General features: G+C 43.7%; 2 protein-coding genes across 11 annotated transcripts in view; one reads left to right on the forward strand and one right to left on the reverse strand.

Annotated features, from left to right (window-relative positions):
• Nucleotides 1–517: 517 nt before the first annotated feature.
• SKIDA1 (SKI/DACH domain containing 1) lies at nucleotides 518–13,011 on the reverse strand. Of its 4 annotated transcripts, none has more exons than XM_060192270.1 (4): nucleotides 12,794–13,011; nucleotides 8,150–8,242; nucleotides 5,634–6,441; nucleotides 518–4,711 (listed from the first exon to the last, which is right to left on the reverse strand). In XM_060192270.1, the coding sequence occupies exon 4, from the start codon at nucleotides 4,596–4,598 to the stop codon at nucleotides 1,821–1,823; it is 2,778 nt and encodes a 925-aa protein (XP_060048253.1). In that variant the 5' UTR covers nucleotides 4,599–4,711; nucleotides 5,634–6,441; nucleotides 8,150–8,242; nucleotides 12,794–13,011; the 3' UTR covers nucleotides 518–1,820. The 4 variants fall into 4 exon arrangements, with proteins under 4 accessions (XP_060048253.1, XP_060048252.1, XP_060048251.1 ...); XM_060192269.1 differs by having other exon boundaries at nucleotides 5,634–6,532; XM_060192268.1 differs by having other exon boundaries at nucleotides 5,634–6,532; nucleotides 12,359–13,011.
• The window catches only part of MLLT10 (MLLT10 histone lysine methyltransferase DOT1L cofactor), a 192,956-nt gene continuing 179,101 nt past the window's right edge, over nucleotides 11,352–25,206 (forward strand). For 3 of the 7 annotated variants that reach the window (XM_060192261.1, XM_060192262.1, XM_060192264.1), the window contains exon 1: nucleotides 11,352–11,583. In XM_060192261.1, coding sequence (XP_060048244.1) covers nucleotides 11,367–11,583 — 217 coding nt within the window. In that variant the 5' untranslated portion in view covers nucleotides 11,352–11,366. Of the gene's footprint in view, nucleotides 11,584–20,997; nucleotides 21,338–21,503; nucleotides 21,664–25,206 lie in introns of those variants that run through there. The other 4 variants (XM_060192263.1, XM_007526321.3, XM_060192265.1 and 1 more) reach the window with 4 other exon arrangements.

The following is a 25,206-nucleotide window of genomic DNA, read 5'->3' on the forward strand; positions in this document are numbered from 1 at the left end:
AGATCTATCTGAAACATTTATAGGCAAAAGAAAATTTCAAAGGATGTAGGAATTAAAAAGCTGGGGGTGGGGGAAAGACTGAATTTCCATGAGAACTACTGACTTAAAATTCACACAGTAAGCATTTCACTGATGTTTTGTTTTGTGATTTGTGGATCTATAGGTCCAACTTCTGAGATTTAAGTGCAAAGATTTTAGATTACCTGTCAGGCTGAGGGAGGTGGGCCAACAATTATTAGAGTTAACTTTCATTGAAATAGCAGTTGATCTCTGCTTCACTTTCTTAAACCTGAAACTTTTTTTTCACTTGATTGTAAAAAGTTTGTAAAGTTGTGTTGTCATCTAGGAAGAAATTCACCAGTGTCTTGCACAGAACCTGGCTGACCTCATCACATGGTACTACAACACAACACTACACCCATTTCTTTCAGGCAAAAACATTACATGTGGAAATGTCAACAAAACCATTCATTACTGTTAACCATTCTTTAATCTGGAATAAGTAGAAAGGTATGGAATCGGGAATTTTAAACAGTGTTTTTAATTGAAAATAAAGCTAAAGCATGATTTTCAACAGTGCAAATTTCCATAATTTTGATTTACTGCTTCCGTTGTCACAACATAGTACACCAGCAAGGCCCTTACCAAGGGCTAAACCCTAAACATTTGCATGTTGAACTACTTTTTTTTTTTAAGTGCAAATATAGTCACCTCTGATTGTCACTTGCAGTAGAAACTCTCTTGTTCTATACACAGGATGGTCTGAAAACAGAAGGTGAGAGAGGTGGGAAAGTAATAGGTAATAAAATCCAAGTGCCTGAGTTCTGGTACCAAAAAGCCCTGAAATAACTGTTATTCTTCATTTGGGATATTCTCACAACTCTGACCCCTTTTATTTTTCTTGGTTGTTGTTACTGCTTTGACACTCTTGAGAGTCAGACCATAAAATACCCTGCTATTAAGAGAACTATTTCAGTTGTTTTGCGAGATTGAGGAGTCATGTTCAGATAATAAGTTAAGGAGGACAACAGTTAAGAATCAACTTATCTTTTAAACCTTTGGATGAGGACACAAAAAAGACTTTTCCAATTGCAAGGAGTGGCTATAAAAGTAAAATCACACCCTTTACAAAAAAAAAATACAAATATATATATATGTATATATATATATGTATATATATATAATCTTTTAACAGCATTCAATCAGGACTCCCCCAGTCATTCCACTCACTCAAAAAAAAAAAAAATTAAGTGCAACTACTCTTGGAGAGGGAAGGGGAGGAGTAAAAAGAAAAAGATGCCCACAAACAAGAACTCCAGGAAAGAACACTTTGGGCTCACAAATTTCATGCTGCCTCACTGTGTAACCATGCAACCTAGCAAACTTTCACTGAATTAACAGTTATACTTTCAGGTCTGAAATCTAGTGCATAAACTTAATGGCTCATTGTAATATTTATTATTCAACCTTTTGACATTTATTTGTAGCAGTTGAATTGAGGTACCCGGTGCATTATTAGCATTGAAACAGTAAAGTGTTCCAGCTCTACCGTAATAACTGAGTTTTACTTGAGTCTTTAGCCTGAAGTAGTCTGTGGAATGTAAACCAACCCTTCTCCCACCCCGCCCCCACCCTACAAAAAAAAAAAAAAAACCCACAGTGGGGAAAAAAAATAAGTAATCCGATTTCTGTCTTCAAAATGCGATAAACCAGGACTCCAAAAGGGGTGTAACACATTAATAGACTTGTACAAACCATCCTGTGCAGTTTACAACAAAAGGAAGGTAATATGGTTCAAGAAAATATCTTCCAAAACACTTTTATGAATTAAATTTCCTGAATTTGTGACTAGGTGGAAGAGGTATTGCAGAACCGCCCAGCTGCCATTTCCATATAGGATGGGCCTTGTGAGGAGGTTGGGAATCCTTAGTGGTGTTTAAGGAATACGCCGGCCACAAGTCCCCATCCTTCCCAATAATGAGTGATGGTGGACAGGGAAAATTTGCCATGAAATTAAATGGCCTTTTCACTGCTGATGCTACATTGCTGGCTACCTTTTTGCGTCTGCTTATAACTGTAAAATCATCCAGTGATCCTTCATGTGTCTCAGTTTTACCTGTGGGACGAGGGCTTCTAGCTGATTTCAAATTTGGCTTGACTGGAGGTGCCTGAAGCCCAGGTCGCTTTCCCAGGACTAGCTTCCGGTAGTTCTTTCTCACCCTGGCACCAAATTTATATTCCCCATCCTCAGGTTTTGGAGAGCCTAAAGTGCAGGAAAGGCCCTGACTTGGAGCCAGTGGAGTGAAGGAAGGCGTTTCTTTCTCAGGGTTTGCAAACCCTTCCTTGGCTGTGGTTAACAAGGCGTCCTCCTCTTTACTTTCAGCCACATTGTAAAACTCACCCTTTGTATCATTGCACTCGCACTTTAGCTTATTTGTAACAAGGCCAGGTTCGTATTCTTCGTTAGCACTGCTGTCTTCTATTTTGATTTTAACATTGTGCAGAAATGGCAGGTTCTGCTCGCTGACTTCAGTGCAGGGGCTCTCGGCTTTAGTCGCTGCTGCTGCTCCTGCTCCTGCATACACTCCAGGACCAGTCTTCGAAGAGGACAAATCCGTAGCAAATTCAGCACAATGAGGGGTTTTGGAATCTTTTTCGGAATTTGCTGCTGCACCAGGAGAATCATGATTTAAGAACCTCGCAGCTATTGTGCTGTTATCTGCACAGTGTGTCGCTGGAGTTGCTGGAAGGCATTTCCTAGCCTCACGGAGCACTCTTTGTTGTGGAAATGCATTGTTTGTCTTTGGGCTAGGTGAAGAGGCCCCCTCCCCCAGGCAGTTAATTGTCAGGTCAGTTTTCTTTACAGTACTGGAAATTTCAGAGTGTGGGAATGTGATCTCAGATACCCTATCGTTCCTTATCTCGGTGAAACAACTCCCCAGGTTGGCCGGGCAGTACACCGGAGACGCTTTAGGGGCCCAACTCTGCGTAGTCCACTCCTCCGGCGCCTCGTCTTTGACACTACTCTTGAGGTCAGGAAGTCTGCGGGTATCCTCGAAAGCAGCGGGTTTGGTTGCAGCGGCGGCGGAGGCCAGATGGTACAAGAAGTTGGCCTGCGCCTGCACGCTGGGAGGCTTGCAGAAGCTGGTGCGCCTGAAACGGATGCTCTGCACTGACACTTGGCTCGAACCGGAGCTGGAGTCCGACTCGGAGGACGAGTCCTCCTCCTCTGAGCTGACTTCACTGGAATCCGAGGCCCCACTGCCCCCCTCCTCCTCTTCCTCCTCCTCCTCCTCTCCCTCCTCCTCCTCCTCCTCCTCCTCTTCCTCTGAAGACACCGAGTTGCTAGAGCTGGACAAACTAGAGCCAAAATCCGAGTCGTTGGCTGCATGGTCCGAATAGGAGCTGGACTCCGAGTCGCTGCTGCAACTCTCGGGAAAGCTGCCCAGATGGGGCCGCGGCCGGTGGTGACGCGGGGGGTGGTGACTCGGCGGCGGCGGCGGCGGCGGCTGGGCACGGTGGTGGTGATGGTGGTGGTGATGATGGTGGTGGTGGTGGTGGTGGGGCGGTGGGCAGAAGCTGTTCACCAGGTGGAACCTCTCCAGGCAAGTGGCCCCCGCGGCCGCTGCCGCCGCCGCCGCTGCGGCCGCCGCCGCCGCCGCCGCGGCCGCCTTGGCTTTGTAGGACCTGGGCAGCAGCAGCAGGCGGCGGGCGCTGGGCTGGGGCGCGAGCAGGCAGTCCTTGGCGGCGCCGCGCTTGCGCTTGCAGCGGTAGCCCAGGCCGGCCGGGCCCCCAGCGCCCCCCGCGCTCCCGGCCGCCGCCTTGGGCTGGGGCCCGGCCGCCTGGTAGTAGGCGGCGGCGGCGGCGGCGGCGGCAGCGGCGGCGGCAGCGGCGGCAGCGGCGGCTGGGTGCTTGCTGCACAGCAGGCTCCGCCAGGAAGCGGGGTCCGAGTGGAAGGCGACATAGCCGCCCTGCAGCGGCGCGGGCTCGTAGTGCAGAGGGGGCTTGCAGGGCGAGCGCGCGAGCTCCGGGTAGTGCGCGCCTGGGTATTTGCTGAAAAGCTGAGGTAGCTGGGCGCCCGGGCGCGGGGACTGCGCGCTGATTGGCAGGGGCCGCGCCGCGCCGTTCAGGCCCCGCCAAAGTTGCTGCCTGTCCTTCCAGAAGGCCGGGCGGGGGCCCGCGGCGGCGGCGCGCTCCGGCGGCGGGGGCGGCGACGGGGGCGGCGGGGGCGGCGGTGGCGGGGGCGGCGGCGCCTGGGCGCCCAGGGCCCGTCCGGCCCGCCTGCGCTTGGTCTTGAGCACCCGCTCGGTTTTGCAGGAGGTGTAGAGCGCTTCCACATCTTCCCGAGAGATGAGAGTGCATTTGGCCGCATGGAAGGCGATGCTATTGATCGCCTTGAGTTTCCGCAACTCCTCTAGGTCGCAATGATGCTTTTTCACTTTCAGATGATCCATGCGCTTGTGCACGGTGGTCCTCGGGATGTTCTTCAGCAGATCCGTGAAGACTTGGGAGAGGGCAAACATTTGCTTGCCTTTAATGATGAGGTAGCCGAGCCTCACGCCATCCACCTCTTCAAACCCTGACTTCAGGTCTCCCATCTCGGGCACTAAATGAGCCCCACCATTTGCAATAAATATATACGTGACGCATACATACACATGTATGTATGTTAATCCTCCACCAGATGCTGCGTATGTCTCAAGGCATCCTGCTAATAAAATAACAAAGACTGTTATTCCCGGAGAAGGGGGTGCCAAACTCTAGGCGAAATATTGGAGGAAAAAAAAACCATGAAATTACACTGACTTGATTCTTGCTTTTTTTTTTTTTCTTTTTCTTTTCTTTTTGGTTTTCTTTTTTTTCAAAAAGAGGGAAAAAACCATCCGGTTTCTGATCTGCCAGTGTGTTGGTGCAAGTCCCCGATGCAGATCAGTACCTGGGCCCCGCTATTCCTCCCTTCTCCATTGGAGCACTATGATAATGGAATGTGAAGGGAGAAAGAGAAAAGAAGTGCAGCTGCTATCCCCGCCGCTGCTTTAGCTACAAATAAAATGACAGAGTGAAGTGAGCTCGTCCGGAGACACCTTCATCAATTAATTCCCCTAAAGCCAGCGCTGATTGGACACTCCTGACAGGTGATGCAATAAAAATTGATATTCCACCCCTTCCCCCCAAAATCTCTTACTAATTAGCATACCCTTATACTGCCACCTCCCCTCCCAAAGTAAATAATACAGTCGGTATATAAATCTTTCCATTAAACTATCGGAGCTCAGAAACAGCCTGACTCACAGACTTCATCAGGAGTGCTTGTGTATGTGTGCGTGTGTGTGTGTGTGTGCGCGCGTGTGTACGAAAAAAAAAGCCTGTATATTCGCCTTTAAAGGAATATTGCCTATTTTTTTGCTTTATTTGCATTTCACCACTCCAGCTATTATCATTTCAAAGAAAAGCATTTTAAAAACATCATCAAGCATAAATCGATATACCCCACCCCCTTTTCCTTTAGAAAATGGAGCTTAAGTGAAAATGTGCAGAATAGGTTGGTATTTCCCTTATGGGAGTGGGGAAGGAGACCGGCTAGAAGCTCCAAAGTTAAATCTTCGCTGTGAACCACCCCAATAGAGACTTACGTTTTGAATTTCTCTTGATTTTCCTTTTTTATTTTTCCTGAAATGTCTTTTTTACTACCAGAAACAAAGTTATTTGACCAAGAAAGCAGTTCAAGGCTCCAGCTCTGAAACACTGTAACAATTCAACTGGATTTTGGTTCTCTGCTGGGAGGTGGGGTGGGGAGGAGGTAGTTTCACGTCAGACCCCATAACAAAGCATAGATAAGCCAGAAATGTGTACACTTTTCACAATTAACCAGACTGGATTGGAGGCAGGATCGACCAGGAGTCCCCAGTGTAGCCTTTGCTAGGGTCCTGTTCACCACAGGTCAGGATTCCTAGGAAGAGATTGCTTCTGCAGCAAAGAAAAGAAAATGTGAACCGCCCAAGGTGCTTCCAAAGGTTTTATGGAATAATGGTGAAAAGAAAGTGCTGATGTACGATGTAGACTATTTCCAGTGGTCTGCGATGCTTTTGCTGGGTAGTTTAAATGAATCTTCCATAACTCCCATTTTTTCCATGAAAGTCAAGCCTTTGAAATTTTATTTTGGATGAATATCAATCTTACTTCACCTCTTCATGACCAATTGAAGGCATATTTTGTGTCATTTTCAAGGTTATCCAAAATATTGTCAAAGGAGAGCAAGGAGCTTCCCAGTTGCAATACCAAGATCCCAAGGCATTTGTTGGCTGCTCTGCAAAATTTGGCAAAATCTTAACTGTTCTGTGCTTGCAACTACAGCATAAATGCAACGCAGGCATTTATGTTTCCTTGTTCTCAAAATAGACACACCCGAGTGTTTTAAAGAATAAACGGATATTTCTGAGCCTGTAAGAAAAAAAACATACGGTAATTTCTTCCTTCACAGTCAAAAGTTCCAGCTTCTCTTGCTCTGATAGACTAGCACAAGGAGGTATGGCTTTAAAAAGAAAAGATAAAAACAGAATCGGATGTACAAAAAGGTAGTTTGCATGAAATCTCTGCCATAGTTCCCCACCCCACCCCCATCTTCCTTGTAATTTCACAGGAATTTTGAAGAGAATTGGGAATTTCAAGAAGTGCATCCGGAAATTAAGGAAGTCTATTTAAGAGAGTCTGTAACTCAGAGGCTGGGATTTGAAAAGTCAGCCCTGGACTACTGTTGCACTCAGCACAGATGTAATCGCCGCTCTTCAACTTAATCAATGTGTGTACAAACCGCGATGTCTAGTTCTTGCCTTTGAAATCTAAGGCTAGCATTTCTATCCAAGAAATCAGAGCTACAGCAAATTACATTTTTGTCCCTTGAATGAGAGAAGGATCATTGAACGGATCTCGTGATATTTCAGGCTTTAAACGTAACCGAGAGGCAGCAATGAACAATGCCTCGTCACAGCTAATACCATCCACCGAGTTGGCTTTCTTTTGCATCTGGATCTATCACAACGCGTTTTTCTCTTTCACTTTCACAGGAGGCGAAATGCACAAGATTTAAGCAGAAATCAAAGTTTCCAGGAAAAGGAGAAGCTGTTGTTTTGTTTTTGAAAGTAGAATGCCCAGTGCCTCTCTATAGCCAGTGACAATAATGTCGTTTAAAAATTCCTCCTGATGCACTTATATACTGCCAGCCCTCTTCCTTCCACCCCACCCCTTCCTTTTCCCCTCCCCCAGCTTTAAGGTTTCAGCCAAAGAGTCAAACAGCCAAGAAATGGTAAACTCAAAAAAAGCCTTTGAGAAGACATTACAAAGGGTTGGCTAGAGGGTCCTCCCACCCCACTCCCCCCCCTTTTTTGCCAGGTAATTCTAGTTGTTCTTGATTTCTATTTAGATCACCTCTCTCTCTCTCTCTCTCTCTCTCTCTCCCTCTCTTTCTGCACATAACATGATTTAGTAGCTATTTCAAAATTGCTTTCTTTTCTTCTCCCTTTCCACCTTTAAAATACTGGCAATATAGGTGATTTCTAAAACTAAAATATTGAATGTTAAAGAAAAAAAACTAAAGATATACTCTTTTGGGTTAAACAGTGAAATAAAGGCCAAGGAGTTTGAGGAATGTGGCTGTATATACAATTTATACTGGCATCATTGTATGTGCTAAGACACCTTTACACTTATACATTTTTAATACTCCTATTACACATCCTTCTTCTTGTCTAATACATTCTTTTGTTCCTTTAACTTCCCCATCTTTGTGTGTGTGTGTGCATGTGTATGTGTTAAGGAGTGAGTGTGTTCACTTGTACATATGCACACACACAGACAGAATGTGACAGACAGCTTTCTTGTGGCCATCAGCACACGTTGCATATCCGGGGTCTTCACCAGGCACATTGGGGGTCGATCCCGATAAAAAGATCTAGCAGAGGCCCCTGAGCGCTCACACATGAAAGGCAGGGGACTTTAAGATGGATTTGCATGCACACAGGGGATTTCGATCAATAGCTACCAACATTTATGGCTTAGATTATTAATGTGAAAGCTGGCCAAAAGAATAGGGATGAAAAATTAAAGGTGTCTGTTATCAATTATGCTTAAAGTTATGCAATAATTTACTTACTTTGCCTGGATGTGCAGATCCAGATGTATAAAGTACTATCCTTCAAAAGCCAGGGGGTTTCTTTGATAATTTTGTTGACCATGTCAGCGGCCTCTACAATCAAAGATGAACCCAATTCAGATGATGGGCTGTATTCAAATTCTTTTTTAAAGAAAACATATATCCACAAGCATGCTTCTCAAACATACACATATGTGGGTGGATATGCCTAAATTAACATTTACATGTATAATCTCTGAACATCAAAGGAATTGCTTATTCATAATATATAAAGATATATATATTATATAATAGAGTTTGTTAATTAATGTGATTATTTACTCAGGAAAGCATAATCTATTAAATATCATTAAATGTATTTTAGCTTTGAAAACAAAGCTGCTTGCTAAAGGAAAATCCTATGTGACTAATGCAGATAGAATATATTCTTAAAGTCCATTAACTTCTGCATTTATTTAAAAAAAAAAGTCAAACAGCACTTTTAGTTTTTAAAGTGATGGACTATGGAGATATGAACATAATTATCTTTACTCATCCTCTATGAATGTGCTAAATTTATGTTCAGATGCTTTATTTTGATTTATTTACAGTGTATTTTATGTCTAACTATCATTGCAATTCAGTCTGACCTCTTTCCTCTGGAGCGAAGTAATGCACACAGCATTTGCAGTCTTTTTAATGGTTAGTTGGGAAATGCAATATCAATTTGCAGGAGTAGTTTACTAATGGGGAAAGTTCTTTTGAAAACCTGGCGGAAAACCTAAGAGTACTTTTGCATTTCTATACTACAACTGTCATATAATTAAAGTATTGAAGAGCATTAAAATAATTCTTTTAATTCCAGGTTTTTGCCCATACATACATAATTTAAATGAGATCACACACACACACACCATCACCATCACTACCACCACCTAACTCTTCAACATATATATTTGTTATAGTGATTGCTGGGAACATTTTCTTTAAAGTGAATTCAGATAGAAAAGACTAAGAAGCACAAACACCTTAACAATCTATGTATACAGGTTAGAAGAATAAAAGAAACCCCTGTCCTTGTAGTTAGAAGTAAGTGTAATTCAACAAACTCTAAAATAATAGTTATGTATAATCTCATATGGTTGAATTTATTGAGGATATAAGACAAGAAAATCTGGTGTAATAGTCAACTATCACAACTAATTTTAGTCCTTGCCTAAAATTCTCCACCATCACATGTTCCCTGCTTTCTGAGAGGGGAATAGGAGAATGGAGGAGGAGGAGGAGGAGGAGGAGGAGGAAATGGCTACATCAAGGAACAACTTAAATTATAATTTATTATATTTTCCTTAATTTTTTTTCTTTTTATCTCAAGAAAATAGAGCAAGTTTCCAAAAGGGTCCATCCTTCTGCTCCTAGGCATTTTAAAATGCTGTTTTTTAACAGAAGTTTGGGACACAGAGTATATGCCATGTTGTCTACTGACCCATAATCAAAATGCAGTGACCTTCTACCCTTTTTCTGCCCCCTGACCCATCGTGAATTCAATGCAGCCTTTATAAATTTGCAAATCCTTGGAGGTAAAGGAGTTTTTGTGAGCCTTTGTTCTGAAAAAAGCCTGAAGAGTTTGCTTTCTAAATTAGACAAAGGTAAAGCAAAACCCTAGTGGACAAGATTTTATACAGGTGAGCAACAGAGAACTCTTCCGATAGCATAAATTGTGAGCTAAAAATGCAGTTATAAACATAGAAGACAAGAAGGTTTATAGATTGCATCAAATTAAGAGTGTGGTACAAATCACTTTCATGATGTAAGAAATGGTTAGGCCACAATCTTCTTGCTCATCTCAAGGGTTGTGGGGGACCCTAGTGACCAAGGAAGGAATGGGGCAGGGGGGAGGGAAAAGGGAAGGGAGGTAGGCGGGGAAGAGAAAGAAAGGACCAAGACTCAATCTGATCTGAGTCTACAGGGCATATTCCCTTATCTTTCCTGCTATCATCTAGCTTAAAGGACACCATAATTACGATGGTGATAAAACAATGCCTGCTTATGTGTGCTGAATAAATAAAGGATGTTTACAGCTCAAGAATCTTTTAATTCCAATTAAACGCTATCAAAGAAAAGCCACTTTTCTTACTGCAGCCGCCTTTCCCCCCAATTATCTTGTTTTGTTGTAATATTTCCCTATGAGATACCAGGGACTCACAGTTGATCTTGACTGGAGAAAGGGGAATAACATCTGAGAAAGTTGGGTTAGTACATACATATCAATACCCACAATTTATTTGGGCTGCCTGAAATTTTTTTGTTTGTTTTGTTTCTTTTCTACAAGGGTTAAATGTGTAGAAACTGACATGATGGCATTAAGAGTTGAGGCCTACCTATGGGTGGCTGAAGCCCCACTGAAATCCTTAGCACTCAGGAGGGGAGAAAGGAATGATAAGACATGTGGGGCCTAATGGTCTCTGGAAAGGGAATCCTCTGGTTCTGTTCCCCTGGCTTCAGCCCAAATCCTTGCAGGAGCACTGCAGCCAATCACCGGCTGCAGCTACTGGGCGGGCGCGCGCGCACACACGCGTGCGTGCGCGCGCGTATACAGGATAAAAAAAAAATCTCAAGTTCACATTTATAGATACACAACGACCATTTCATATTCATGACTTCAACAAATCACATCCTAATCAGATTTAAACAGGGTTTGGGCAGTAATATCCACAGGGCTAGCCGCTAAACACAAGTATTCCACATTTACTCCCAAAAGTCACTTTTTAAATTTTGGCATCATGGAGGGAAAATTAAGCCTTTTGATTTGGAAAAGCTTACTTTTTTGCGTTTGAGGCCAAGTTTTATGCTAGTAAGTTTCAAATAAACGCCCCTCATTTAGTTACCATAATTCAAACTATTTCCTTCCTTTCTCAGTTCTAATAGTGTTTAAAAAAAAAAACAAAACACATGGCACAACAAACATGAGAAAAGCAATTTTTCTGTTAAATGCCTATACAAAACCTGCCTTTTTATTCCATCTGTCTAAACAGCGCATCACTCAGCATAAACTTAAAAAAAATACCTCGAAGACATGTATCTACTTTATCTTGGCAAATTCTGTTTGCTGATGTGGGACAGAAATACTGTGTAAAAGATTTCAGGGATGTTTGTAAATTTTTCTGGATAGTTGCAGGCCCGATTCCTTTTGAAAGTTTAGAGCTCCAATGCCCTCAATTCTACTGGCAGAATTAGGATGGACTTAGAGGGTCCTAAACGTGACCGATTCACTAAGGCGGGGGGCTACAGCTTGCAGCAACGTGCTCGGCAACTTAATCCTACGCTAAAAGAGGGCAGAGAGCAAAAAAAGAATGGAATACAAACTCTCCCGATGCTTTTAGTTACTTCCAAGGTGGACTGTGTATTTTCAGGCTCATGGGAACGTCTGGTTTTTGGAGCAAAAAGAAGAGAAGGTAAGTGTTTGTGCTTTGTATCTACCAGTTCATAGAGAAACAATGAAAGAACAAAGGGAACCATTTCCCCATCTGAAGATTTTCAGTTTCTCCCAGCGTTTCCAGCTAGAAAACTTACGAGGAGATTCGCTATCCAGTACCTCTTAAGTAGTTGTTGCTAAAGATTGTAGAAGTAGGAATGAAGGGGAAAAGTTGAGCGGCAGGGGGAAATACAGACTAAATAATAATAATGGCTTGCTGTGGGGAATCTCCACAGCGCTAGTCACAGCAACTTCCAGCAGAAGTTGCTAAATGTAGAAGGCTGAGCTCTGGAAATATACCACGCTTCGGACTTAGACATTTAAATAGCCTTTCTTGCAGTTTGAAAGGATTTCTGCGCACAAAACTTGTAGGTATTGTGCATGGAAAGAGGGTGGGGGTACTATGTAGGTGGGAAAATGTTTAAGTGCTATCTGGCAAAGGATTATTTATTTATTTATTTTTCAATGAAAGGGAATCAAGTATTGAAGCCACTGTTTGCAGGAATGGCAGCGGTGGCTGGGAAAGGAGATAGGTCCATATTTGCTTTGGGGGTACGGTTGTTCTCGGCAAGCCTGCCTTTGTGGTTCTGGGGCTGAATGAGTAAGTGACCGATTGCCAGGGGCATTATATAAATGGATCGTGTGTGTGTGTGTGTGTGTGTGTGTGTATAGAGTCCCCAAAGGCATCCAGCACGTGAAAGACATTTTTTACTGTCCAACCCAGCGGCAACCAACCCCCCCCATCCGTATATTACCTGCCCTGTTACAGTGACACATGTTTATGTTTATAGTCCTGGTTTGTAGTAGTGTCAAGAGCCGCAGCAAGAGGGGGAGGAGAGGAGAGGGAGGAGTAAATGCAACCACCCCCACTTGTTGTTAAAGCAAATTTACAGCGTTATTGCCAGCTCGGTCCTGGGGGCTGGGATGGGACTTGAGAGGAAGGGGAGAGTTCGGCTGAGTTGGGGGTGGGGTTGGGGTGAGCTGATGTGCGCAGGAGCCCTTCTCTCCAGCGGCCCGGGGGAAAAAAGCAGCTCGGTCAATAGGGGAGCATGCTTGCGCAGTGGCAAACAAAAAGGTTCCTCCCGCTCACTGCGTTCACGTGGGGGGCTCAGCGCGCGGGGCTCCAGGGCCTTGACCTCTGACCCCGACTTCTCTCCGCGCTCGCCCGGTGCGCCGCGGCCACTTTTTACCCAGGATGCTTCGCGCGGACCGCGCTCGAGTCCTCCTTAATCCTCCATTGCCCGCTTCCCGGGCCCTGCCCCGCCGCCGGACCCTCGGGAGGCTCGTCTGCCTGCGAGCCCCCGGCCCGCCCCGCTGCGGGGACCCGGCCCGCTTGGCCTGAGCTGGGGTCGGGCGGGACCGCGGGCGCAGAGATAGGCCTTCCCGGCCGAGCCGCGTCTGCGCGGGAGGGGCGGGAAGGCGACGGGGACAGAGGGGAGGAGACCCGACGGGAGGGGCCGGGCCTGCAGCCCCGCCAAGGCTGGGACCTGTTGCCTGCGATTGGTCGCCGGGCCCCCGCGCCCTCGGTCTGCCCACCGCGGCCCGGCTCCTTCCGCGGAAGCGCGGAGAGGAAACCGGGCTGTCTGCACTCTCCGCCTCCCTCCTACTTGATTCTTATAATTTGCTTTTCCTTTGGGCGGGTGGGGGGAGGGATGAGAAACCTAAGCCACCCCCCCACCGCCCCGTCCTTGCTCCTGGAGGGCCGTCACGGGCGAGGCCGCCCGCCCCCCCCCCCCCCACTTAAGTCCCCTTGGGGCTGCAGCTCGGCTTCCCAGCCCGGCCCCGGCGAACCCGCTTGGTTTTCTGCCCTCGAAGCTCCCGCGTCTCCTTTCCACTTTTTTCCCCGTCCCAGGAGGCGTAAGAGAAAACCTCTGATTCGCTGCGTGCCGCCGGACACATTTTCTGCTCGCCAAAATGCAATTTTCTAAAATAACCGTATTTAAAGGAGGAAATTTTTTTAAAGTTGCTTTTTTTTTTTTTGAGGGGGGTAGTTAAGAGGCAGTTTAGACATCACTGTGTTCAAATTAAATATAAGATGCGTTTCGAGTTAAGGGGTTGTACTGCTTTTGCTACTGCATTTCCTTCTGGATATAGGGGTTTGCTGAGCAAGCTTCCCGTGGGGGGGGGCGGGAAGGAGCAAATTGCAATTAAGATGAAAATGAGGCATTCTCAACCACATCTGAAAGGGAGGAAAAAAGATATTTTATAAAGAGTTTCAAAAATAGCGGGAAGGCAGCCGCAGAGGAAGCTGGAGTGACCGCAGGGAGAGCCTGGGTGTCCAAGCCGGGCAAGGGAGGGCCAGCCCTGGAGGGAAAGGCGCGGGGCCGGGCGGCAGCCGCGGCCGGGAGGGAGGGAGCGACAGGGGCGGGCTGCCGGGCGGGGAGGGCGGCGCGGGCAACTGGATGGAGCCCGGCTCTCCGCGCCCCGCCACCCCCATTGTTCAGCCCTCGCGCCGCTCTGCGCCCCGCGCGTCCTTCCCGAGGGAGGGGTCCCGCGGGCCCGGCCGACCCTCCCCGAACTCCAGCGCTCGGGCCGGGCCGGGCAGGCGAGGCAAGTTTTATGATCCTCAAACTCCGCCCGAGAGGGGTTCTCAACTCCAGGCCGAGCAGGGAAGCAGGTTCTGCAACACGCGGCGAAATGGGAGGAAGCCAGGGGAGCCTGCAGCTCACGTGGAAAGAAGGGTGGCAAGCAGCGCCTACGTGCTTACAAAGTCTTAATAAGATAGACACAAATGTGATGCCTGCCTCTCCCTCTCCCTCTCTGTTTCTCTCACTATTTTACTGTCTCCTGAACCCAGAAAGTTAGAGCAGATTCTATCCTATTTTAAACACCTTGAAAGGGGTGGATTCGAAAATGAACGTCGGGGTTAAGAGGAATTCGGAAAAGTACGTTTTATTCTGGATTTGGTAGTATTCAACTCTTTGTTGTATACAAGAAGGCTGATTTTTAAAAAGGGCCTGAGCAACCCCCCCTCCTCAAAACACAGGCTTGGTTTCTTAAGGTGAAATGCATTTTGAAATAACAGTGAAATTCAAAAGGGAAAAGCGTGGCATTTGCTTCTAGACCACGTTTTGAGAAACAAATATAATGATTATAACCATCTAAGTTACCTCCTGTTTTCTTTTGTGAGACATGTAGAAAAGGTATTTCTGGCAAACGTCACAGTTAAAAAAAAAAAGGAAGATTTTCCAATAAGTGCTCGTGAGTCTAGAAGACAAGACCAAAGTAACCCAGTGTGAAAACTCATGTAGAAATACTGTAATTTCAATCCTTTGGCCCAAATCTTACTAGAGCAAGAGAGTAATTTGGACTTAGATTTATAATAGACTTAGCGGAAATTCCTTCTAAAGTATCTATTTTTCGTCTGTGTATTATGTTTCCCAAGGCAGATTTTAAAAAGCCAATTAGAATTGATCTCTAATGGGAATAATATATTTACACGTCATCATGAAAACATCATTTGACAAGAGTTTTGAATTACAAAAAAAAAAAAAAGTTAGCAGATGATGTCCACACATTGCATCTGTTTGAAAAGACCCCATTAGTCAATTTAAGGTAGTGCTGTTTGTGATATTTGTATTTGAAAAGCTCTAGAAGTGGTCTACATCTTAACACTTTCATTTTGCATATCTTCTTCCTAGACATGCATATCCTCATTGAATTCATTCAGTTATTTTCATTGTATAAGGGACAAAGTCTTATTCAAGAAATCATTTTCGGTGTAACTATGGAGAGGTTTGAACAGAAAAAAATAATGGCGTTGAAGATTAGGTTTTCTCAGTCTGTTCATTTCCTTCCACACTCATCCTCACATAGTCCCTCCTCTTCAACTACTTGGATTCAATTTACATTTATTTCTATGTCTTTGAATTTTTAGAATAGCTTTCCAAGTGTCTCTCTTATGTATCTGGTAGGAGAAGCTGATTTCTTTTTGATTTTTTTAATATTTTTAGTGTTTTGGGAATTTTGAGGTTTCATTTAAAGTAAAAAGATATGTTACAAGCCATGATATACTTGTGAGAAAAACAACAAATGGGAGGAAAAGGGCATGGGTGGGGGTGGGGATGCAGAGGGGACATGTAGCATTCTTGGCCAGTCATTGTAATCGCTTTTTAAAAATTTATGTCATTATTATATTTTCCACTTATGCTTGCACCAAAGATCATTGCTTTTTTAATTGTGGCAAAGTGCCACCAAATAAAAATTACCTACATTCTAGCTCTTAAACACCACAGTGAAGGCTGACAAAAAGTGATCCTAGGCTTGTGTGTTTAATTCACCAGGAATGTTAAGCTTCACAATATTCACCCTATGGGGCCATGTTGGTCCTTGGCACAGTAACTGTACAGTTTCAAGAGGTAAATATACACATTATAGTTTTTTTTAACATCTAAGATGAACTAGATAGTTTATTAATTGAAGGAATAAAAAAATGAATTTGTCAACCTCATTCTTTCTCGGACACAATGCAGTTAATTAACATATTCTTAGGCTTGCTTCTGGATTTGGTAAGCAATGGCCCCTTTCAGACAGGAAAACACTTAAATTTTAAAAAGTGATCTTTTTTGGTCCAAGCAGTAGTCAGCAATTTAGTTTAATTTCTTCTTTTTCAATCAAAGATATGTTTCATTTATTTCATTATTATTTTCCATTTAAAAAACTGATTTTCCTCTTTTCCATGTCCAGAATCTTTTCACTTAGATAACCTTATTATAGCTTAGAAACAGACAGCTAAATATACTGCTTTAATCACACTTTAATTATAAGATAAATGCAAGTCTTCAATATCAGTAGACTATGGGAGCATGGACCTTACACTCTTGCATTACATAAATGATATTGTGAAAAGTGGAAGTATAACCTTTATTATTGCATCATGGAATAGTTCAACTCTGAAATGTTACTGAAGTTTATATAAAATCCAGAGGATCTAAAAGCATCTTCTAGATATTATTTCTTTAATGGTAATTACATGGTGTTTTACCTAGAAATGTAAATATAGTCAATATACATCAATTTTATAGCCAAAGGAGGAGCTTTGAAGCCAAACACAGGATTAGCCAAATCAAACCCTTAAAAGAAAATATTAGGCCTTGATTCTTAAAAATATTTTAAAATTTAGATTACATATAATTTAAATTTCAGGATTACCTAACTAAATTTTCCAACAATTAAGTGCAGTTAGCAATAATATTATGATTGATTGTAACTTAAGTCTTATTGTGTGAGACAATGATGACTTTTACATGAAAAGGTGGTTGATATTTGAGGACTATTTAAATACAGACAATGCAAAACTATCTGGCAAATAATAATTCTTCATCTATATTAATTTAAACTTGAATATCCTCAAAAAAAAAAAAACAATTTGTCTGGAATTTGTTAGCCATAACTTAGAAATTTTATTTTTAGCTGTATAGACAAAATAGTCTTTCTTGGAAGAATAAAGTGCAAACTGCAGCAAACTTATAGACACTAACACTGAACATTAACTACATATTTATTGTGGGCCTACTACGTGCAAGACACTTACTAGGAGGTATAGTGAGTTTTTAAAAAAAAATCACTTAGTAAGATTAGCATGCTTCAGTGAAGTGGAATTTCCCGAATGCCATTAACAGAACACCAACTGAAAACATAATTGAAATAAACACCTTTCAGTGAAATTTCTAATTGACATAGGTGCATGTGTACATTGTTGTCTATAGAGATACAACATACACTGTGAAATAAACAGTAGAACTAGTTTCAGAAATACCTCAGTATTTTAATTATGCCAAAGAAATACATGGTTCATGATAAGCTTTTCATATAAAGGTGAAAAACTTTGAATAACAAATGAGCAAAACAAAATTTTATTTAGAGAGTCTTTAATATATGATGTGTCTGAAATTTTATAGCACCTAAGAATTTTCCAGCAGTTTATTTAGAAGGAAGATCATAGTTTCTGCTGAACTTTAATAGATAATAAATTCCAATACTTGGTTTTTTACTTAAAAACCTTAGTATCAGAGCCAATTCAGGATTTTAAGTACTCTGTGGAAGTGAAGAACCTGAGCCAAGGCAAATGCATCTAGGTCTAACACCATAGAAACATACTTCAATTCCTATACTTCACTATTGAACTGAACCTCAACAATGGATATGATAGGCTAAATCTAATATGCACAAATAGAAGACAAAACTTGGCAGGGAGATAATGTGCAACACTAACCTATCAACCAAATTTGGCTTAGAAGATTTCATGATATTATCTACTTACTAAATGCGGAAAAACAAATGCAGAAATTTGGTACCTGTGTTAAAGGGATAAAGAAAATTATAAAGAGATAGATTACCCATACAAGAAAAAAAAAAAAACCAAAAAAAAAATACAGTTTCCCATTATAGTAGGGTTAGAGGTTACATCATAAATACTTGACTTGAGGTTTGCCTCAGATGGTTAGTTCAGGGAAATAGATGAGCCAATACTGAGTTAGCTGCTATTATGTGAAAAATACTGAAGACAACAGGCTTTTGTTTTATTCTACAGGTACTAGGCACACTTTTTCAAAAGATATTTTGATTGTGTAGAATCTAATTTAAAGAGTTAGATTAAAGTTGAGTTTGTCTTTTCTTATGAAATTAGCTTATATATTTCATGAACTTTTTTTTTTATATTACCATGCACTTTGAAGATGCTACTTGAACTATTCTGATAATTTAATTATAAGTTTCATCAGTTCTGTGGGATGAAAATTAGCATCTTCAGCCAATTGTTATATATGTGTATGTATTGATGTATTCACATATAATATATCTATCTACATATATATATATATTTGTCTGCACATGTATTTATGTCACACAAAGGACAAATAGAACTTGCTCATTGCTATATTTCCTGTATCCAAAATAGTCCCTGGTTCACAGTAAATGTTCAATAAATTTTTACTGAATGAATAATTAACTATATATGAACTATTTTATATGTCAGTTATTCATTTTAACATAATATGTTACAGAGATATATTAAATATTATACTACGATATGTAACATAGAAAAAAATATTTACCTGCTACATGAAGTAAAATAAGAATGACTTATTTGTAACTACTTTTTTCTTACATTTTCACAACTTAACATTTACTTTGGTGAATATTAGTTTTAAATTATCTGACTTGCATTTGGTCAACATTTACATGTACATCTTTAATAAAATTTCTTCTTTAGATGCTTTTATGTTTTTCTTATGAAATAATATTTTTCTAAATTTCAAGTCTCTCACAAAGGATGCATTTTCTTTTGTTTTGTAAGTAGCAAGTGTCTACCTACACTTCTTTTATTAATTTTTTCAGAATAGGGTAAACTATCCATCCTTTTCACATGTAAATTTTAAGAACTAAGCTCCAATAAATTAACAATCAAACAAGTGTATTTTTAAATAGCTTAGTACATTCAGATTTTACTGTAGTGTTTGTGAAGGGAAGTTTCCACATTGATTTAAACTTAGAATTACTCTTTATTAGGAATTTGAACCTTAACAGGAACTGAATGTTGAACTGGTGTCCCCTGTAACAGAGTAAAGATAAAAATTTACATTTGAGATGCATATAACAACATATTTTGGTTTGAAGGCTCTTTTAGTTTCATAAATATCAGTGACATTTTAAGAACGTAATTATATGCTTGGAAATTTATTATTGCCATATTTTATTAGAATTTGCATTTTGTAAGTGTGTAATCATGTTATCTTTTCTAGATGCCATATTCTAAGAGAATTCTTATTTTGGGGACTTATTAGTGCATATATTTGTCTTATACTTTAAGTAGCTTTCCATCCCTTTAGATTTTCTACTTAGCTCTTACAATGTTTGAAGTCTGTTTGCTAACATATACTTGCACTGCATACCACCATTCTTAAAATGACTTCCCGGGAGTCTGGCGGTAGCGCAGCGGATCAAGCGCAGGTGGCGCAAAGCGCAAGGACTGGCCTAAGGATCCCGGTTCCAGCCCCAGGCTCCCCACCTGCAGGGGAGTCACTTCACAAGCGGTGAAGCAGGTTTGCAGCAAGGTGTCTATCTTTCTCTCCCTCTCTGTCTTCCCCTCCTCTCTCCATTTCTCTCTGTCCTATCCAACAACAACGACATCAATCATAATTACAACAATAAAACAACAAGGGCAACAAAATGGAATAAATATTTTTAAAAAATGACTTCTAGCGGTTAATTTGAAATAGAAAACTTCATCTTTTTTTCCTTTATGAGAAAATTTAGAAAACTTTTAAAGATAAAAATCATTAGCTTCTGGAGACTATGTAGGAAAACTTGTTTTTGCAGGTTAACCGCATTTTCCCAATGTTCATATTATGCTGCTAATTTCTGTTAAATAACTAATACTGCAAGATGTTAATGAGAATCATGTATTTGCCTTGAGACTATGTCTATTTACGTAATATTATTATTTCACCCTCAAATTTGAGGAGACCTTGTGTGTGTGTGTGTGTGTGTGTGTGTGTGTGTGTGTAAATCGATACAAGTTTACAAGGATACATAGTGGATAGGAATGTCGTAGATGTTGCAGCTGAAAACTGCTCAGTATCCAGCTAATTAATCTATGCAGATAGGTCTAAGTCATTTTCCATTTGCTTTTGAGGAGTGAACCTCCACCCCCACCTCACCCCTTTTAAAAAACCTTAAGATAGTCAAGAGTAAATTCGGAGTGTAGTGTCCAATTAGAGAAATCCTGAGAAGTGGATACCACTAGCTCTTGGTGTTGTCACTTGGTGACTGACTCCAACTTGGATTCCATCATCCTTTTGTAAAGCTGCCTTTTCCAGATCATCATATTATATTGCCAATTCTTGACACGCACTCATCCTACACAGCAGGTTTAGGGGTGCCTTAGTGGTGCTCCCTGTTTATAACCCCAACGCGAGCTTTTGACCTTCATTTGTCACGGGGGCCAATGTGGTGTGTAAAGGGGCGGCAGATTTGGTGGCACTTTGGATAGAGTCCAGGATGCGAATTTAATGGGTGGAGAGGAATGGGCGAAGCTAGTGCGGCCAAGTGCAGGGAGCCATGCTCCACTGCACCCTTCAGGGAAGCTGGTCCGCTTGCCCAACCGTGGCTACCCACGGGCTGGGTTTTGAGGAGCAGGCCGGCAGGTAGGTCCTCAGGGTAGGGAACTCTCCCCCGGGGATGGGGGTTGCCGTGGCTCCATCGGGTGATCTGAGAAACGTTGCCTCCTCCGTCCTTCCCAGGCCTGTATGAGGCTTGCACACGCGGCCCGCGAGCCCAGCGCTGCAGAAGGCGGCGCCAGCGTCCCCGCCCCCCCGCGCGCGCCCCCGCGGCCTCCGGTCGGCTGGTTCCGGCCTCCGCGCGCCATCCTGTCCAGTCCACTCCCCTCCCCCTCCGCAGTACACCTCGCGGCGGCGCGCACGCAGGCCTCGCCTCTCCCGGGTCTTCCCTGACGCCGGCCGCAGGGCGGGCGGGCGCGCACGCCGAGTGACGCTCGCAGAAGGAAGCGCAGCCCCCTTCCCCTCCCTCGCTGCCCCGGGCCCAGCGGGAGCCCCCCCAGTGCGCCTGTGCGGAGGCCTACTAGATTATGTGTGCCCTCTCCGGGCTCCTGCGTTAGCGGCCAGGCGGAGGTGGGGAGGGAAGACGCGGAGGAGGAGGCGGAGGAGGCGGAGGCGGCGGTGGAGGGGAGGTGGGGGGAGTCAGCAAGGACATGGCTCCTGACTCCAGTGCGGAACGTGAGTGACTGAGCGGCCAAGCCCGAGCGAGCGAGCGGCCGGGCGGCGGGCGGCGGGGGCGCCGGGCCGGACGCGGGGCGCGGGGGCCGAGCGGCGGGCGGGGCGGGCGGGGGGAGCGCTAACTGGCTGGCCTGTGTTTTTAATGGTCCCCCCAACTCCCTCTTAGATGGTCTCTAGCGACCGGCCCGTGTCACTGGAGGACGAGGTCTCCCATAGTATGAAGGAGATGATTGGAGGCTGTTGCGTTTGCTCAGACGAGAGAGGCTGGGCCGAGAACCCGCTGGTTTATTGCGACGGGCACGGCTGCAGCGTCGCGGTGCATCAAGGTAAAGCCCCCCAGGGCCTCGGGCCTCCCCGGCCGGCGCCCCCCAGCTGGCCGCCCCGTCCGGGCCCAGCGCCCCGCAGGCCCCGGCGTGGCGAAGGGGGTGTGGGCCGCGCATGTGGGAGAAAAGTGCTTGCGGCCCACTGTCATGTGACACCGCGCTCACTCGCTCAAGTGTCATTCGGCCGCCGCCCGCACCGGGAGCCCGGGCCCGCGGGCCTGCACCCCGGGGGCCGCCTCCGGCTCGAGGCGCCCAGGGGTGCGGGCCTGCCCAGCCCTTGCCCCACCCGCGGCTGCCGCAGTGTGTGGAGCCTGCTCCGGCGCAGAGGCCGCAGTGGGGCGGGCCCGGAGGCCCGGGGGTGCCCCGCCGCCCCGCATCGCGGGAGGGAAGGCGCCCCCAGCTTTGGTGGTGGTGGGGGGACACGCCGCCTCGGGCCGGAGCTTCCGGCCAGCGGCCCGTGCCCTGGCGCCGCTGCAGGAGAGGCTGGGCCGAGGGCCGTCAGGCCCCGCTCTGAAAGGCGGTGGAGGTGCTGCAGGCAGGGACTTGGGGCGCACCTACCCCCCCACTTCCTCCCCTGCCTTTACCTTCCGAGAGTTTTTGGGAGAGGAGGTGAGCTGGTTCAGTGACCATTGGTGTTGTCCTCTCTTAACATCTCACGTGGTAAAGAAGTTGAAATCTCCTAAGATGGGTTTGAGACGACAACTCTTACTCAGGTCTTACTTTCTCCTAGTTATTCACCAGCGCCCCCCCCCCCCCCCAATTCTGGCCTGGCATTGAGTCATGCAGATATTAAGTCGGAAAGTATGGCATGAGAGGAGAAGCAGAGACAGAACAGAGGGACCTAAGTGCATCTTGTACAGTGGTGGGATTTCAGAACTGGAGGAGGCTTCAGAGAGGGGACAGTGAATTTCACCTGGCCATGCAGTCTTTGCCAGTTTCTCTTAAAGAAGGGTAAAGTTGCACACCTTCCTTTTTCAAGGGGTGAAAACAGTAGGTATCAACAACTGGATACTAGTTTTAAGGCCTAGCATCTAGTAAGTAACATTTCTGCCAGTGTTCATTGGTACTCGTGAGCTAGTTTTTATGAATTGGGTGTTAAAGTGTTTCATTTTTGATAAGTAATCTCATCATCCAATATGGAAAGTGTTATTAAAAAATCTTTTTTGTTATCTTTATTTAGTAGAGACAGAAGTCATGGGGGAAAGGGGAGATGGTGAGAGAGACAGAGAGACATCTGCAGCCCTGCTTCAACACTCAAAGCTTTCCCCCTGCAGGTGGGGGATGGGGGCTCGAACCTGGGTCCTTGTGCACAGTAATGTGTGTGCTCAACTAGGTGCAACACCACCCGTCCCGGAAAATGTTAAGTGTTAAATTTTTCTTCCCAGAAGTATTCCCACTTAAAATGTTTTTGGACAGTGATGCTGTGTTTCTTGGCTGATAGTACATTTTGCATTGACATATTTATAAATTTTAGAAGGGATTGAGAGTTTAGCTTTTGAAGTTTTAGGAAAACTTGTGCCTATCTTGCATCTAAGCTCTTTCCAATATTTAGATTTTTTTTTTGTTTGTTTTTGTTTTTTTTCCCTGTTTTGTCATTGCTGTAGCTCCACCTCTTCTGGCTAACTTTTTTAAAAAAAGATTTTATTCATTTGTGAGAAAGACAAGAAGAGAGAGAGAGAACTGGACATCACTCTGGTACATGTGCTGCCGGGGATCGAACTTGGGACCTCATGCATGAGAGAGTCCAAAGCTTCATCACTGTGCCACCACCCGGACCACCTTGGCTAACTTTTTCAGATAGAAGGACAGAGAGACAGGGGAGGACAACCACAGTATCCAGCTTCCTCCAGTGCAGTGGGGGCTAGGCTTAACTGGGTGGCAGTCATGGCAAATCAGGCACACACATTAAGTAAGCTATTTTGCCACCTTCCACTGTTTAGATATTTTCAGTTTTGCTCAGAGCAGGCTCATTGGGAGTCAACCAGATATTAATATTTTAGGTTAATTTTCAATTTCGAGTTAGTATTAATTGCAAGGAAGCAGGAGCTAGCCCCCCCTGAAGAGTGCTTGCCATGCAGTCCTGTGTTGGAATCCTGATACCACATGGGATCATGACACCAAAGGAACTCAATGAATAGATGGTTGTCTAGGGCTACATTTAAAAAGCATGTTGTAAGTTTATAAAAGGATTACCTATATTTATTAGAGAGGCCAGCACTCCACACAATTCTGGCATAGGTGGAGCCAGGGTTCAAACATGGGATCTCAGGCTTGTAAGTCCTGCGATCGAGTAGGAATAGCATTCCTCCAGCTTAAATTGTTTTTCTTATAGTTCTAGGGTTTGTCTCAAGGCCTGTTCCCTACCTAGTGAGCCCCCAAAATAGCTTTTACCATCTAGACTGTGATTTGGATATGTAATATAACAAGACCACTTTATTTATTTATATCAGTTTAAATTTTTTAAAGGTTTATTTATTTATTAATGAGAAAGATCAGAGGAGAGAGAGAAAGAACCAGACATCACTCTGGTACATGTGCTGACGGGGTTCGAACTCAGGACCTCATGCTTGAGAGTCCAATGCCCTATCCACTGTGCCACCTCCCGGACCACTTTATTTATTTTTTTAAGATTTTATTTGTTAATGAGAAAGATAGGAGAGGGAGAAAGAACCAGTTATCACTGTGGTGGTACATGTGCTACTGGGTATTAAACTCGGGACCTCATTCTTGTCACTCCAATGCTTTATTCACTGTACCACTTCCAGGACACTAAGACCACTTCTTAAAGCATTCACATTTATGTAGAAATATATCGTTTTGTGGCTCTGGAGGTAAAATGCTGGGAACTCTAAAGCATGAGGTCCTGAGTTCAGTTTTTGGTAATGCATGTGCTAGAGTGATGTTCTGATTCTCTCTCCCCCTACTCCCATAATAAAGGGGAAATCTTTGACTTTTTAAATTCTGATTTTATTGAGATGTAATCCACATGCAATTCATCCATTTAAAGTATACAGTTGAGTACTTTTTTTTTTTGCCTTTTGTTTTGCATCTATTGCCACGATCAATAGTAGAACATCTCATCACCCTAACAAGAAACCTTGGACCCATTAGCAGTGATTCTCCATTAATCCCAGCTCTTTCAGTCCTAGGCAACCACTAATGTACTTTTTGTTTCTATAGATTTTCCTGTACTAGAACATTTTATATAAATGGAAGCATTTCACTTTTAACATTTCTTTTTTTTTTTTTGTAATGTAGTATTTGTTGGTCTTTTTTGTAAGGTGGTTGGGAATTTTTATCTATTGGTCATAACTAAAGTGCATGTGTAAAAAAAAAACTGCTAAGTTTTACCTTATGTTCTTCCTATCATAAAACAATAAAAATTAGGAAAGCTTATGCTTAAATAAGATGACAAAAGACTAGCATTTAAATACTTTATTAGGCCATATAGTCATATATATATTTAATATATATATATATATTTTTTTTTTTGTCTCCAGGGTTTTTGCTGGGGCTTGGTGCTTGCACTATGAATCCACTGCTCCT

The sequence above is a fragment of the Erinaceus europaeus genome, chromosome 6, assembly GCF_950295315.1.
Source record: "Erinaceus europaeus chromosome 6, mEriEur2.1, whole genome shotgun sequence".
Classification (NCBI taxonomy): Eukaryota; Metazoa; Chordata; class Mammalia; order Eulipotyphla; family Erinaceidae; genus Erinaceus; species Erinaceus europaeus.